This window comes from Jaculus jaculus, chromosome 16 (genome assembly GCF_020740685.1).
Source record: "Jaculus jaculus isolate mJacJac1 chromosome 16, mJacJac1.mat.Y.cur, whole genome shotgun sequence".
NCBI classification, from domain to species: domain Eukaryota; kingdom Metazoa; phylum Chordata; class Mammalia; order Rodentia; family Dipodidae; genus Jaculus; species Jaculus jaculus.
In genome coordinates, this window is record NC_059117.1 from 56,215,523 (window position 1) to 56,231,084 (window position 15,562).

The following is a 15,562-nucleotide window of genomic DNA, read 5'->3' on the forward strand; positions in this document are numbered from 1 at the left end:
CTCTTACCTCTGCCTCCCAGGTGTTCAGATTAAAGGTGTGACCTACCCTGCCCAGTGGAGAGAAAGAAACATGTTGAGAGAGAGGGAGAGGGAGAGAGAGAGAATGAATGAATGGGTGCACCAGGGCTTCTACCCACTGCAGATGAACTCCAGATGCATGTGCCTCTTTGTATCTGGCTTTATGTGGGTACTAGGGAATTGAACTCAGGTTGTTAGGCATTACAGAGGCATATGCCTTAACTTCTGAGCCATCTGTCCAGCCTTCCTTCCTTCCTTCCTTTCTTTCTTTCTTTCTTTCTTTCTTTCTTTCTTTCTTTCTTTCTTTCTTTCTTTCTTTCTTTCTTTTTTTTTTTTCTTTTTGTGGAGGGGGTAGGGTCTTCCTGTAGCCCTGGCTGACCTAGAATTCACTCTGTAGTCTTAGGCTGTCCTTGAACTCATGGTAATTCTCCTACCTCTGTCTCCCAAGTGCTGGGATTAAAGGCATGTGCCAGCACACCCAGGCAGCCCTTGTTTAGTACTATTTCTAAGAAGGTTTGTGACATTAGTGGCAAATTAAGTAGAGAATTTATATTTAAAGTATTAATACAAGTTTTGGGGGCAGTTTCCAGATTTGTAGAAAAAAACTAAGATTTCAAGAACACTGAAGGTTTTGGATAGATAAAAACTTTACTGATTGATAACTCAGTTCTCTTGTGACCCCATAAAGTGTGATAATTAGATTAGGGGTACACTCTGATTGCAATAGTTAAGTGACTTTGTATGTTCTTTCAAGGACTTTGATCTTCTCAAATTGCAGGGAGCATTAACTGTTTGCCAGTCACTTTGTCCTTTTGCATTTTTATCTTCACGTCGGAAGTCCTGCCAATTTGAACAGCTTGTGTGTCAGCCCCTGTAGAGAAAGCTGGACTGAGGTGAATCAGTCCACTGAAATCGTCTGGTACTGTGCACTTCCTGTTGGTGCTTTGTGAAATTAGAAAACATTGTCCGCTAATGAATAAAATGCTATCCATAGTAATTAAGGTTATTCTTGTTGGCTCCCAGAAAATTCTACTGGCTTAGTGAAGATAAGAAAACTGTCAGCCTGAAGCATTACTATACTGTAAGTAGAAAGTTAAGACTATTTAGTGTCCACTTGTTTGAGGGAAAATATGTTGAAGATATATACAAAATAGAGGTGGATATATTATAACCATATACATAATTCATGAGTCCTAATCCTATGTTGCCTTTTAAGATCTGAGAATGTGTTTTTTATTAAGATGAGGATTTTTTTCAATAGCATTGAAAAATATTTCTACTTCTAACAAAGATTGATTTAGTTTATGTGCATTTGCTTATTTAAAGCTATCAGAATCCAGAAAATCATTGTAGTTTTATAGGTTGTGATTTGTTTGGGTGGTGTATTGTTTAGGTGATTTTGCAGAATTATTTATTTGCTGATTTATTTATGTATTTCATTATTTATTTATTTGATTATTTAGTAAATTATTTATCTGATGAATTATTAATACATCTTCATGACATGCTTTAAATTATTTATAACTTAATTTTGAGTTTATTGCTTTTAGACGCTGCATTGTTACTGAGTAGTTTTGATTTTTTTTCTTTGTGATTCTTGAAAATTAAAGTATTAGCTCTAAGGCAAAAAGTATGTTCATTGCAATGCCCATGGAGTTCTTTTTTTAATTTATAGTAGTGATAAAATTTCAGTTATGATTTTTTTTTTTTAAGCATTAAGTTTACCTTTGATGGGTTACTGGTGTGTGACAAAGGCTCAGGGTATAGTGTGATGGGCAGTGTAGAGTCACTTGCAAATTAATGATACAGCTTCTCTGCAAACCTAAGTGGAACCTGGAAGCCTAAGTCCACATTACACTCTGTACCTCTAAGGGCAGGTTGGTATTTCTTACTTGCCTTAGAATAAATGAAGATGTTTTATTTATTTATTTGATCTCAGTGGCAAGACTTGCTACTGCTGAATGTTTTTAACAAAGTTGAGAGAAAGTAAGTGCAACTTAGATCTGGATTCTGGAAGTACAAATTTGACTGATAGTCCAATTTTTTTTTTTTTTTCTTTTCCTTGAGGTAGGGTCTTACTCTAGCCCAAGCTGACCTGGAATTCACTATGTAGTCTCAGGGGGTGGCCTTGAACTCACAGTGATCCCACTGCCTCCCAAGTGCTCGGATTAAAGGTGTGCACTACCACGCCTGGTGTGATAGTCTTAATTATTTATTTATTTGAGAGGAAGGGGGCAGGAGAAGGGAATTTGTTGCACCACAGCCTTTAACAAATGAACTCCAGACACATGTGCTACCTTGTACCTCTGGCTTATGTGAGTCCTGGGGAATTGAACCTGTTCCTTTGGTTTTGTAGGCAAGTGCCTCAACTGCTGAGCTATCTTTCCAGCCCTTGTAGGGTCTTTCTTGTTTTTTTTAAAAGGGGAAGTTTCATTATAGGAATATTTAGAAAACAGCAGGATGTATATATAGATTTTTCACATCAGTCATAATGACATAATTATTTCATAGTGTATCTTACAGAAATTTAATTTTTTAATGAGCCAGACTAGACAAACATATTTATAAATGTGAGATACACTTTCTTTGACTTTAGCTTATGGGTTTTATGTGATGTATCTGTTGTTAACCGAAGAATACCATTTCTTCTTCCGAATCTGTTTCTCATGTAGTACAGTTTTTAGAGCTGTCCTTGAATGCTTTAATGAGTAGGTTAAAGTTATCATTTGAACAAAGGAGTGCCAAGTATACAGCATGGCCTTTATTTTGTGTTTGCTTGCATTGAATTACTCTATACTTTATAGTCGTAACATTCAGAGAGAAGCTGCTTGTACATCTATCTCAGTGCTATTGTAATAGAGCAAAAAATGGCCTCTGTAGACAGCTTTCACTATAGAATTGTAAATTATGCATATATATCCAAATTTCTTATTTTGAAATATTGAATGTATGAATATTTAATTAGAATGTTGCTTTAGCATCTTCATATACTTGCCTTGAAGAAAATGGCTTTCATTGATTTATGTACATGGATTTGGAAATGCATGTATCATATGTGTCTGTGTGACTTTTCTGGATGTAGCCACAGATACTGTTAAATATGAAATTTTAATTTTAAATGTTCTTCAGCATGCCAGTGTGGTCTTTTGAATAAAAAAAATTCTCCAGAGTTGAATAAAGTGCATATTGGCTGTCAAGATAGCCTACAAAACCACTCTATTATTAGCATATATTTAAGGAATATTAGGTACTTCATCCAAGTGATTTTTCTTTGGAAGATATATGCACAAACACTCATACACAAGTGTTGCAGGTACCTTCTCATTGTTGGAACAAAACACTTGGCCAGAAGCAGTTAATGGGAGGAAAGGGCTTATTTTGTCTTGTAGTTTGGAGGGGAAGTTTCATCATGGCAGGGAAAGCCATGGTAGAGCAGACAGCCAGGGTGTCACATCTTGTCACATCATCTGGGAGTGAACACCAAGAATAAGCTAGCTAGTACTGGGAAGGGGCCTAGGCTGTCAAATCCCAAATTTTCTCCCAATGACACTTCTCCTCCAAGGCTGTACCTTCCAAAGGCCCTGCTAGCTGGGCCTTATGTATGAGGCTTAATCACAAACACATGAAACGCTGGGGGACATTTCACACTCAAATCACCCATTCTTGCCCTGGCTTCCATAGACTCATGGCCATCTGATGACACAAAATACATTTATTCCACCTGTAAAAGCCCTTGTAGTCTTTCCCACTCTCCGTACTGTTCAACAAAAGTTTAAAGTCTCATTTCAGACTCGAAGACAGTTTTTTGTTTTTTTGTTTTTTTTACTGTGAGCCTGCAAAATCAAAGCACGTTATGTAGTTCTAACACAATGGCACAGAGTAAGCATTCCCATTTCAAAATGGAGAAATTGGGGCATTGCAAGAAAAGATTAGACCAATGCAAGTTAAACGAGTAGGGCAAATATCAAACCCTATATGTCCATGCCTGGCACCTTGTGCTTATGATGAAACCCTAGGCTCCAAATGGCTTGGGCAGCTCAGCCTCTGCAGCTTTGCTGCTTGCAGGCTGGGCAGATCCATTGGAGTCAGCAGCTATCCTTGGCACCTGTTCCACATGTGGCATTGCCAGAGTCCTGGTTCATTTTCCTAACTTTGGGCCGTGGCACCCCAAGACTTATGTAGGGCCTTCAACCCTCTAAAACCATGTGCACTCTATAAGCCTTTATTTCTGTCATCTTAATGCTTCCCAAACCTAGTTCCAGGTGGACACCACCACCTGGGGGGGGTGGTGCGACTTTGAGCAACAGGAATTCCTCCAGCACTCTTCTCCAGGTCCCTCCTTCAAAAGAATCAGCACTCTTACTGTTCCCAGCAGCTGGCCTATCCTTAGTGATGGAGATCTCTTAAACAACTGCAAATGAAGCAGCCCTAAAGCCAGTCCATATTTCCTTCTACCTAGCTCAGCCTCCCAAGTGCTGGGACTAAAGGCATGCACCAATACACCTGGCTCTTTATTATCCTTTTCCTCAACTCCACACCCCATTTCATTACTTTCAAATACAACTTGGCTCAAGTTCTCAGAACACAGACAGAAAGCTGCTAGCCTCTTTGCCAGAATATCATATAACTACCATTAGTTCATCTCGGAAGAAGTCTTTTTTTTTTCCCCTTCTGAAACTTCCTAGCCCAAACCTTCATAGCCCATAGTTCTCTCTACATTGTAGTCTTTCAAACCCTTACCAAAATGGTCCATTAATATCTGAGTAGAGCACTACAAGGTATCTCTGGTCCAGAATTCCAAATTCTTACATGTTCCTCTTATAAACCAACTCCAAAGACTAAAAACAAAACAAACCAAAACAAAACATGGTGAGATTTTTAGCAGCAACAACTCCACTTCTCAGTACACATTTTCTGTAGGAGTTACCTTCTTGTTGCTCAAACAAACACCTGACTCAAAGGAGCTTGTGGAAGGAAAGTGTTTATTTTGGCTCACAGTTTCATGGGGGACTTTTCATAATTGTGGGGAAATCTTCGTGGTGAAACCACAGCAAATGCACATAGCCAAGGTGAATCATATCTCCAGAACAGTTTGCAAAAAGTATCTGAGTCTTGGGCTCTGTCACCCCATTGCCTGCCACCAGTGATACTCCTCTTCCAGCAAGGCTCCATCCCTCAAAGGCCCCATTGCTTCCCCAGATTGTCATTTGGTATGGGTCTAGTATTGAGCACCACCACAATAGGCATGTGGAAATTTTCTTGGCATCAAAATAGTCTTTGAGGAATTGTCTTTGAAAAGTGACATTGATGCTACAATAGCTAGCATGATTTAATTTTCAAGTCTTATATTTATTTTCAGAATGAGATAAACATTGTGATTCTTTATTTTGGGCATGAGGAAATAGAGCATTGGAGATGGTAAGCAACTTACTCATTGTCATAAAACTGAAATTGGAGACACTGGGATTAGGACTCATTTTAGCTTGACTGAGGGGTGGTTCTTTGAGCCTGTTACAGTTTTATATGTATAGAAGGCATAATGTAGCTTTTAACTGGAATGGTCCTTGCCCCAGGGGCTTTGTTTGGTCTCTTTCCTCTCATATTTGAACTTTATTGAGCTTACTTCGTTTACCTTGTCTTATGTGTGTTCATCTTTCCTGAGTAGTAGACAAGGAGTTTAGCGGCTCAGATTTCCTGATTGGATTCTTGTAATCCTGGGTAGTTGAATTAAATTATACATTTGTACCTCTGGAAGCTTCTTAGTGTATTTGTTTGTTAGATGATTGACGCTCAGGTCAGATCTTTTCATTGAAGATCAAGGCCATTCCCAGTGCTCTGTTAGGTCAAATCTGCTTTGTTGATAAGAGTAATTTTATTATTAGTACCAGACACATATATGTTGTTAAGAGAAAGGCTAATTCTCAGCTGTCATAGAAATGATCACAAACATGCTATTAAATCAAGCCTTACTATCCTACTTAGTACATAGTTCAACATTTTAACATACACATAAAAGTCAAGTAGGCATTATAGTTTTTTCTCCCACTTGCTTTGATCATAGGCAAGTAACTCTATGCCTAACCCAGGTGTAGGTTTTCCTTTTTTTAATGTGGATAAGTCTGTAGTATTTTGGATATCTATGGTGGCAAGAGGTAGACATTGAGTGTCTTGATTGCTCTGGCATCTATTACTTGAAGCCAGTTTGCTGGTGGATTTGGCTAGTCTTACTAACCCCAGAACTGGTCACAGAGTAGTGGATGGTTGTAAAGCAGAGCTGGTCATAGACTGTGAATAGTTCTAAAGTTTCTTGTGCTTATTTTTGCTTTTACATCTTATAATTGATTGCATATTTGACATTGTACTAAAAGCTAATCCTGTTTGATAAAACTTCAGAATTTATTTCATATTGGATAATATTTTTTCTTTAAAAGCTATGTCACATATGTTTATAAAGTTGGAAGTTTTGCTAAAACATTTTTTTTAAATAATTTTATTTCTTTAGTGAAATTCTGTGTGGAAAAATATAAGTCTCTAGATGACAGTAGCTTAGGTTTTTTTTTTTTCTGTACTTTCAATTCCCTTCTGACATGCATTTATCTCTCATGGAAAATTACATTATTAAAGTCATAATTAGATTATAAAATTTTAATTTCTAGTTTATTTGTGTTTAGAGTATAGATGACTTGGAAAGTTGAACTAGAAAACCGTAGAGGCATATTTGTACATCCAAAAGTTCTTAGTTATTCTTATTTATGTGTATAGCATCAGAATTGTTTTTTTTTATTTTTTTTTGTTCATTTTTTATTTATTTATTTGAGAGCAACAGACATAGAGAGAAAGACAGATAGAGGGAGAGAGAGAGAATGGGCGCGCCAGGGCCTCCAGCCACTGCAAATGAACTCCAGACGCGTGCGCCCCCTTGTGCATCTGGCTAACGTGGGACCTGGGGAACCGAGCCTCGAACTGGGGTCCTTAGGCTTCACAGGCAAGCGCTTAACTGCTAATCCATCTCTCCAGCCCGTCAGAATTGTTTTTCTTCAAAAAGGCCTACCTATGTCTGACGTCAAAGGAAAGAGACATCCCTGCATTCTTCCTCAAATGTGAAGCATATACTGCTGTTTTTCTTTAAAACTTTTTCAATATTATGTTTATTTATTAGAGCGAGAAAGAGAAAGAAAGAGGCAGATAGCAAGAGAGAATGGGTGTACCAGTGCTTCCAGCCACTACAAACATACTCCAGATGCATGCACCACCTTGTGCATATGGCTTATGTGTTGGCCATGTTATTAACTCCTTTGTAACTATGATAAGTAAAAGTATAGTCAGATAAACAGATAAACACAAGATCCCTTTCACCTGTCCTCTGCTTTGTGGGCGGGTTGTAAAGTAGTTGGGGCCTATGCACTGATGTTTTAGGATAGCAACCAAGGTTCTCATGAAGTGCTGCAAATGTCTTTTCCCCTGCCTCTCATCTGTTTTCATGTTTTGGTGTGAATTTGTTTGCCAATCCTGGGCTACTTAAATAGAACCTTACAAAATTTAAAGTTTGTAAAATTGAAAAACATTTTTTTCCAGGTTTTTTTTAATGATACGCCTTTAATAATGTGGCCTATTACAATGTTTAGCTTTGACCACTTTAATATTGATATTACTAAGATTGTAGTAAAAACTAAGCAGTAAAAACAGAAAATAATATTGCACACATTAAGTTACATAAGCTTGGCATGCTTATAGACATAGATATATGTATAATCTACTTACTAAATCTTGTGTTTGACTTTATCTTTTATTTTTTAATATTTATTTATTACAGAAGGGAGGGGGAGAGAGAGAGAGAGAGAGAAAGAGAGAGAGAGAGAGAGAGAGAGAGAGAGAGAGAGAGAATGAGTGCGCTGGGTCCTCTAGCCACTGCAAATGAACTCCAGATGCATGGGCCACCTTGTACATCTGGCTTATATGGAACCTGGAGAATTGACCCTGGATTCTTAGGATTTGCAGGCATGTGCCTTAACCACTAAGCAATATCTCCAGCCCCTGTGTTTGATGAATATGTTATGTAAATAGAAATTGAAGTATTAACAAGATTGTTTATGGGGAAGCTTTCTTTAAAGAAATGGAGACTGAGGATGTGGCTCAGTGGGTAGAGTTTCTTGCTTAGCATGTGTAGAGCCTAGAGTTGGGTCCCCACCACTGCGTAAACCAGGGATGGTTCTGTATACATGTAATCATAGCACTGGGGAAAGGCAAGATGATCAGAAGTTCAAGGTCATCCTCAGCTACATATCAAGTTTGAGGTCAGCTCCATGAGACAAGAGACAGAGAGAGAGAGAAAGCATATCCATAGTATGGTCATCCAATCTTGTTAAGCCATTCATAATGTAGATTACTAGAAACAGGAAACCAGACATTTGGGTCACTCGTCAATGATGACTTAGAGTATGACTGACATTTAAGTATTCCTTCACCTGCTTTTGAAATACTTAATTTTTTTTATAACTATAAGGCTTTTAGAGTTTTTGTTTTCAAAGAAGTATGGTATTGCCCCATAAGGGAATTTTGGAATTTAGTAAGGGGTTTTCACCTCTCATGATATTCTCTGGAAGGTTTTGGCACATAATGGATAGTTATTAGGGAAGTTAGGTCCCCTCCAGTGCAGGAGACAGCCTCAGACTGCAGAGTAACCCACATACTACAGAAATTGACCCAGACACCCCCCCAGGTATAAATCAGCGATCCTTCATTATTTAAAATGCTGGTAAGTTCTTATAAAATGTTACTTGAGGAATCTGATAATTTAGGGACAGTTTGTATGAAGTGGAAGCTTAAGTAAGTAAAATAAATTATCTCAAAATAATTGTGTAATTTATTTCACAAATGTTCCCTACTTCCTGACTTATGTCATTTCAAACTTGATATTTTAGTTGAAAAGATTTCAGTTCAGGAATGCACGTGATAGCACAATACATTTACACAGTGTGGTAGTTTGATTGGATGTCCCCAGTGGATTCAGCCATTTGTTAAAGCTTGTAACTTAGATCTCCAGCCTGGTTGGAGGAGGTGTCACTGTAGGTGGATCCTAGGTTCCAGCTCTGAGGCTTGTTTGGGGGATCGGGAGATCTGGAATTCCAGCCTAAGATGTGCAGAGTGCTTAAGCTGTGCCTGGGGTTCCTGGAGGATGCTTGCTTATGGTGCTGCTGGTGGTTTTTCTCTCTGCATGGACCTGTGAAAGGGGGCCAGCTTCTTCTACTATGAGTTTCCCCTGGATCTGTAAGCTTCAAATAAATCCCTTCCTCCCATAAACTGTGTCTGGTTTAGAGATTCGTCCCACTAAGTGAAGCTGACTATGACATTCAACAACACAGTGCAAGTATGTAATAGGATAATCAAGGCTTTCAGCAACAAAATGAAATTCAAATTAGTATATCTCTCTAAATTTTGTTAATAAAAAAGAATTATGGGCTGGGAGATGGCTCTGTGGTTAAAGGCATTTGCTTGCAAAGTCTGATGGGCTGGGCTTGATACCCCAGTATACATCTAAAGCCAGGTACATAAAGTGGTGCATGCATCTTGAGTTTGTTTTTAGCAGCAGGGGAGCCTGGCATGCCCATACTCATTCTCTTTCTCTCATACACCACCCCCCCAACCGCCAGCTTCTTGTTCTCTTTCTCAAATATATAAAGCTACTTTTTTTTCTTTCTTTCTTTTTTTTTTTTTTTTTTAACAGTGTACAATGGTATAATTCTCAGTGGGGCTTGGTGGCCCATGCTTTTTTTTTTCCTTTTCACAGTTTTTATTAACATTTTCCATGATTATAAAAAATAACCATGGTAATACCCTCCCTCCCTCCACTGCACTTTCCCCTTTGAAATTCCATTCTCCCATTATATTACCTCCCCATCTCAATCATTGTACTTACATATATACAATACCAACCTATTAAGCACCCTCCTCCCTTTCTTTCTCTTCCCTTTATATCTCCTTTTAAACTTTCTGGCCTCTGCTACTAAGTATTTTCCTTCTCACGCAGAAGCCTAGTCATCTGTAGCTAGGATCCACATATGAGGGAGAACATGTGGTGCTTGGCTTTCTGGGCCTGGGTTTTTTTTTTTTTGGTTTTTTGATGGAGGGTCTCACTCGCTCAGGCTGACCTGGAATTCACTATGTAGTCTCAGGCTGGCTTTGAACTCAAAGTGATCCTCCTATCTCTGCCTCCCAGATGCTAGGATTAAAAGCATGTACCACCACGCCTGGCTAAGACGACTTTAAAAAGGATTACTTATGAGTATTTCATAAGACTGGCCTAAACATTAAAATTTTATTTTTAAAGTAATTCAGTATTAAACTTATGCTAAAATTATTGCTAGTTTTTATTTTCTTGAGGCAGGGTCCCACTGTAGCTTGGGCTTACCTGGAACTCACCCTGTAGCCTAGGATAGCCTTGAACTCTTGGTAATCTTCCTACCTTAGTATCCCTAGTGCTAGGAATATGTGCCACTACACCTGGCTCAAATTTTTAAAAATTATTTTTGGGTTACCTTGCCCTCGGTATTACTCTGATGCTGTTCAACAATCTGTTATGTAGTATCTCTGTAAATTTATTACTATATTTCTTTGATTGGTTTTTGGAGACACATTCTTTACTATGTTGGGCACACTAGCCATGAGATGTCAGTCTTTTGTCTTAGCCTTTCTGGAGCTGAGGTTACTGGCTTCTACCACCATACTGGGCTTTATTAGTACATTTTCATGTTTTATCCATTCCATGCTCTGTTGTCCATTTTAGGAGGGAGAATATTATCTTCATTGTTCTTGTAGGCACTCTAGACTTAATGCGTTTATGCTGTATGCCTTGACGGTGTGGTAGGGTCCTGGGGATCGTTTGTAGCCATGCTGCTGTCCCACATCTTCGTATAGCTGATTATATTCATACTACACATAGAATTTAGACCAGGTCAGTTGCATGAATTCATTTCATCATTTTCCCCACTCAAATAGTCTGTAATATATCTTGGTCTTAATTTTTAATTTATACTTATATAAATATTTTCAAATTTAGTTTTTAAAATATATTTTCATTTATCTGCAAGAAAAGAAAGAGAGAAAGAATGAATATGAGCATGCTAGGGCTGCAAAGGAACTTCAGACACATGTGTCACTTTGTCATTCTGGCTTTACTGGGGAATTGAACCCTGGGCCAGCATGTTTTGCAAGTAGGCACCTTTAACCACACTTTTTTTTTTTTTCCAAGGTAGGGCTTTATTCTAGCCCAGGCTGACCTGTAATTCACTATGTAGTCTGAGGGTGGCCTTGAACCCATGGTGATCCTTCTGCGTCTGCCTTCACCTCTCAAGTGCTAGTATTAAAGGTGTGTGCCACCATGCCCAGTCTTTCTTTAACCACTCTTAATTATAAAACAACCTGATTGACTAAACCACTAAGCTGTAGTGTGAGGGAACACACACATACATATAAACATGCATGTACATGCAGGCACATGGTAGATTGTTTCATCTTAACTTTTTTTTTAAACGTACAAAATTATATATATATTTATATATATAATAACATGACATATCTATGTCCAACATGGTTGGGACAGCTGAGGAAACTATACAATGATGTTCAGCATTTTCCCCTTCCCACATGGACTTTAGATTAAGAATGACAGCATGAGGAAATGGAGCAAGAAACACAAAAATTATATACAATTACGAATGACAGTCAAGGAGTTTGGGGACCAAGGATCCTGCTCTCTCCATTCCTTTCTCACCTTTTTCCTATCCAACCTGAAGATGACAAACACAAAACTCAGCGGCCACTCAGGAGGGCAGTGTGTGCAAACCTTCCTCCCGCATGCACACCAGCCCCAGCCATTCTCAATGGCTCACCAGAACTTGCGGGAGGGAGGAGAGGGCAAGAGCAGACAACCTCTGTGCTCTTACTTGGGTAGTTCTCAGTCTGGGCCTCTCTGTCCTCACTAGCAGGCGGCATTCAGTAAGATTCAGGCCAAACTGGTGAGAACTAGATTAAAGATACTGCTCACCACGGCCCTTTTCTTCCCCCTGCTCCTGAATTAGCACTACACATCCTTGTCACACAAAAGCTGGGGAGTGAGCTTTAGGCTCTAGTCGGGCAGATTTCTATCTTCCTTCCCGACACTTTCCCCAGCTTCCACCACAGTGAGTCATCGCATAGGAACCCGCTGCTCCAGCTTTGCAGTAGCACAGAGCTCTAATGGTCAGCTCAGCGCTGGCCTCCCCTCTCCACTGCTCTCTCACGACAAACCTAGCTCCCATGACATCTGAAGCCCGTGTCTCCACATGGGCCTGACTGAGCATGTTTCCTCAGGCCATCAGCTCTGCTGCCAGAGAAGCTTTTTGCAGCTAGGGTCCAGATGTAGACCCAGAAACATAGGCAGTTTCTTCAGACTTTCCCCCCTTAATCCTCAAGCCCATTATATCTACGAGGTTCTGTTGCTTAACTTTATAGCTCTCAAATCTCCACACTTCTCTCTCCTCATGTGGCTCCCACCCCAGAACTTTCCTAGTGGAGGCTCAGTCAAGGGCCTTCTTCACTTTTGGTTATGATGAGCAGCAGTTATGGCAGGTATAGGATTATAGAATCAGAATTGATCTTAAACATATTTCATTCTATTTTACAGATGAGGAAACAGAAATGCAGAGAGATTAAATAACCAAACTAAGGTTTTCTATCAGTACTGCTAAGACTGAGTGGAAGGAAACAGAACCCATCCATCTCCACCAGCCCACAAGACTTTCAAAAGCAACACGCTGGAGGAGATACGTAGTGCCATCTTTCCAAGACCAATGCTCATCAATCGTTGCGTCACTTGAGAACCAGAGCAAGGGGAGAGGTACTGGGTGAGGGAAGTTGGGTAGGCACTGCAGTTTTAGGCGAGCACGCCGCTTTTTCTTTTTGAGGGTTCTCTAAACCTGCCATAATGGAAACATGAAGCGTAGCAGCCTAAGGGACAAACACTCAGAAGCACAGAAAACATGTCTTTCAGTCTACCTTTCCCAATGACAAGGGAGGTTAGCCTTGGGATATTAAACCTGCCACACCATTCCAAGACTCAGCCTAGCCAATTCTGGGACATTCTCTTTCAAAAGGAGACATCACATCTCACGCGTTCCTCACAAAAGATAAAAGTTTGCAGCATTATCCAGTCCTCATCTTTTCTATTTCGGGTCCCTCTCTGGGCTACAGTGAGCATGTACAAGTCTCAACCAAAGAAAAGAACCCGGAGCCCTTCTTCAACCTACACAATGTCTCAGCAGCCCCGGGCAACGTGTTTTCCTGGCTAACAAGCTGAGCTCTGAGTAGGTGCCCATTCCCTGCCTACAACATAGAAAAGTCCAGTGGGAGAGGAAGGGGAGGAGATGGGGGTAGGTTACCCCGCCAGCTTGCTGGTGACGAGCGAGGACTTTCTCTGGGGGAGGTCCTGAGGGGTGGGGATGTGGTCACCGGTCACCAGGCTCCTGTCTGCTCCTGCACTGGGCAGCTGCTTGTTCTTCATCTTGGCTTTGGCCATGTTGTAGTCTCCTGAGTCAAAGTACTTTTGCCCTTTCTGGAGCCTCTTCATTAGGAAGTCGGAGCCTCCGGGCTTTTGTCCTAGGCTTGGATATTTGGCCTTTAGCTTTGCCTCCTCAGCTCTCTCAGGGAGAATGCCTTCTTTCTCCTGCATGTCCTGTTTCTCCTCGCCCGTCTCCTCCGCAGGGTTTTCCTCTTCTTGTTTCTGGGACATGGTAGGACCGGGGCAGTGGAGTCTTTCTAGGGGACCCGGGAAGTCAACTGGAAAAGGGAAGGGGGAGGGGAAACGGGGGTAACAACCTGAGCTGCTGCTGTGCCTCCTGTCACTATCATCGTAACTTTTGACGTCGTTTGATACTAGTGTAATATGGATCTGCTATTATCAGACTGGTTTTCTCCAGGCACCTTTTCTGAGACAAGGAATTCTTGTGCCTAATTGTCTCCTCTGATAGCTACTACTGCCATTTTCCTTTAGTTATGTGTGTGTAGGTAAGGAGACTGAATAAGTTCAGATATTTGACATCCTAAACACTGGGTAGCTTTACTCTCTTCTTATCTGTAGATACCATTTTTTTTTCAATTATTTCATTACATGGTCATAGATCCTAGGAAAAGTTCAACTGTATGCTGCTCTCACACTTGATTACTACTTTAGTCAGATGTAGAATCACAGGCTTGAGATAATTTTTTTTTTCAAATACTGAATGCTTTGTTTCATAACAGTCAGTTTTATTATACAATATTGCTTTTGTGGTCTACTTGGTTTTTCTTTCCCAGTACACCTCATGTTTTAAAATCATCCCAGTGCTTTTAAAATCTTTATCTCTGAAATTTTATATTGATGTGTCGTAGAAATGGCTTTATTTTAGCCTATCTTCAGACAAATATCTCTCCCTCCCTCTCTCCTTCTTTCCCTCTTTCCTCACTCCTTTCCTTCCTGTCTCTTTTTGGTTTTGTGTTTTGGCCACTTTCCCTCCTTTTGTCCTCGTGCAGTGCAGCTTATGAACTGTCACATTAGAGGGCTTTGCGAGGGAGAGCTGCGCCATGGGAAAGACGCTGCGCCTCATCTCCTCTCCTGGCCGCTCCTCAAGCCAACTGCCCTGCTATTCCAGTCCACTTTCACCAGATCTACGTACCTTGGTAGAGCCTTGTTATGAGTTCATTGTTTTATAAGGAGAACAAGAATTGTCTTAGTTTTAGTACTGTCTTTGCATTAAAGAGCATATCAGGGCTGGAGAGATGGCTTAGCAGTTAAGCGCTTGCCTGTGAAGCCTAAGGACCCCAGTTCAAGGCTCGATTCTCCAGAACCCACGTTAGCCAGATGCACAAGGGGGCACACGTGTCTGGAGTTCCTTTGCAGTGGCTGGAAGCCCTGGTGTGCCCATTCTCTCTATCTGCCTCTTTCTCTCTCTGTCACTTTCAAATAAATAAATAAAAATGAACAAAAATTAAAAAAAAAAGAGCATGTCAAATGAAAACATAAAGTTTAGAAAGAAAGTAGGTAGCAGAATACATTGTGGTCAGAAGGATTGAAATTATTTCTCATGTTAATAATATTTAGTATTTGATACACTTCAAAAGTTAGTGGGGATTCATTTCCTTGACTGAAATATTAATGCTGCGGCCATCCTAGTGTTATCAAAGCAGTCTTTGTATTGAAGAAAGAGGAGTGTGTTTCAGTGTGAAAATGCTGTGATGTAAATGCATACTGCAAAATTTATGTGTTAAAAACTTAACTCTTAGTTGGAGAGATGGCTTAGCAGTTAAGGCACTTGCCTGCAAAGACTAAGGACCCATGTCCAACTTCCTAGATCCTATCCAAGCCAGATGCACAAGATGATGCATGCATACAAGGTGGCGCACGTGTCTGGAGTTCGATTACAATGGCTGGATGTCCTGGTGTGCCAATTTTCTCTCTTGCTCTTGCTTGTGCTCACGCGCTCTCTTTCTCACTCATTCAAAAAAAAGGCCAGTCTCTTTGGCTTGCCTCAGA

General features: G+C 40.2%; 2 protein-coding genes across 5 annotated transcripts in view; one reads left to right on the forward strand and one right to left on the reverse strand.

The window, feature by feature from the left end:
• Tbc1d5 (TBC1 domain family member 5) overlaps positions 1-15,562 on the forward strand; it is a 453,289-nt gene that overhangs the window by 36,421 nt on the left and 401,306 nt on the right. The gene's annotated exons all lie outside the window — the stretch shown is intronic.
• LOC123455372 (alpha-endosulfine-like) lies at positions 13,048-13,866 on the reverse strand. Its single transcript, XM_045136204.1, has one exon. It carries the CDS (start codon positions 13,781-13,783, stop codon positions 13,430-13,432), a length of 354 nt encoding a protein of 117 aa, XP_044992139.1. The 5' UTR covers positions 13,784-13,866; the 3' UTR covers positions 13,048-13,429.

Coding starts and splice junctions, on each gene's coding strand:
- LOC123455372 (XM_045136204.1), bottom strand. CDS start 13,783: ATGTCCCAGAAACAAGAAGAGGAAAACCCTGCGGAGGAGACGGGCGAG.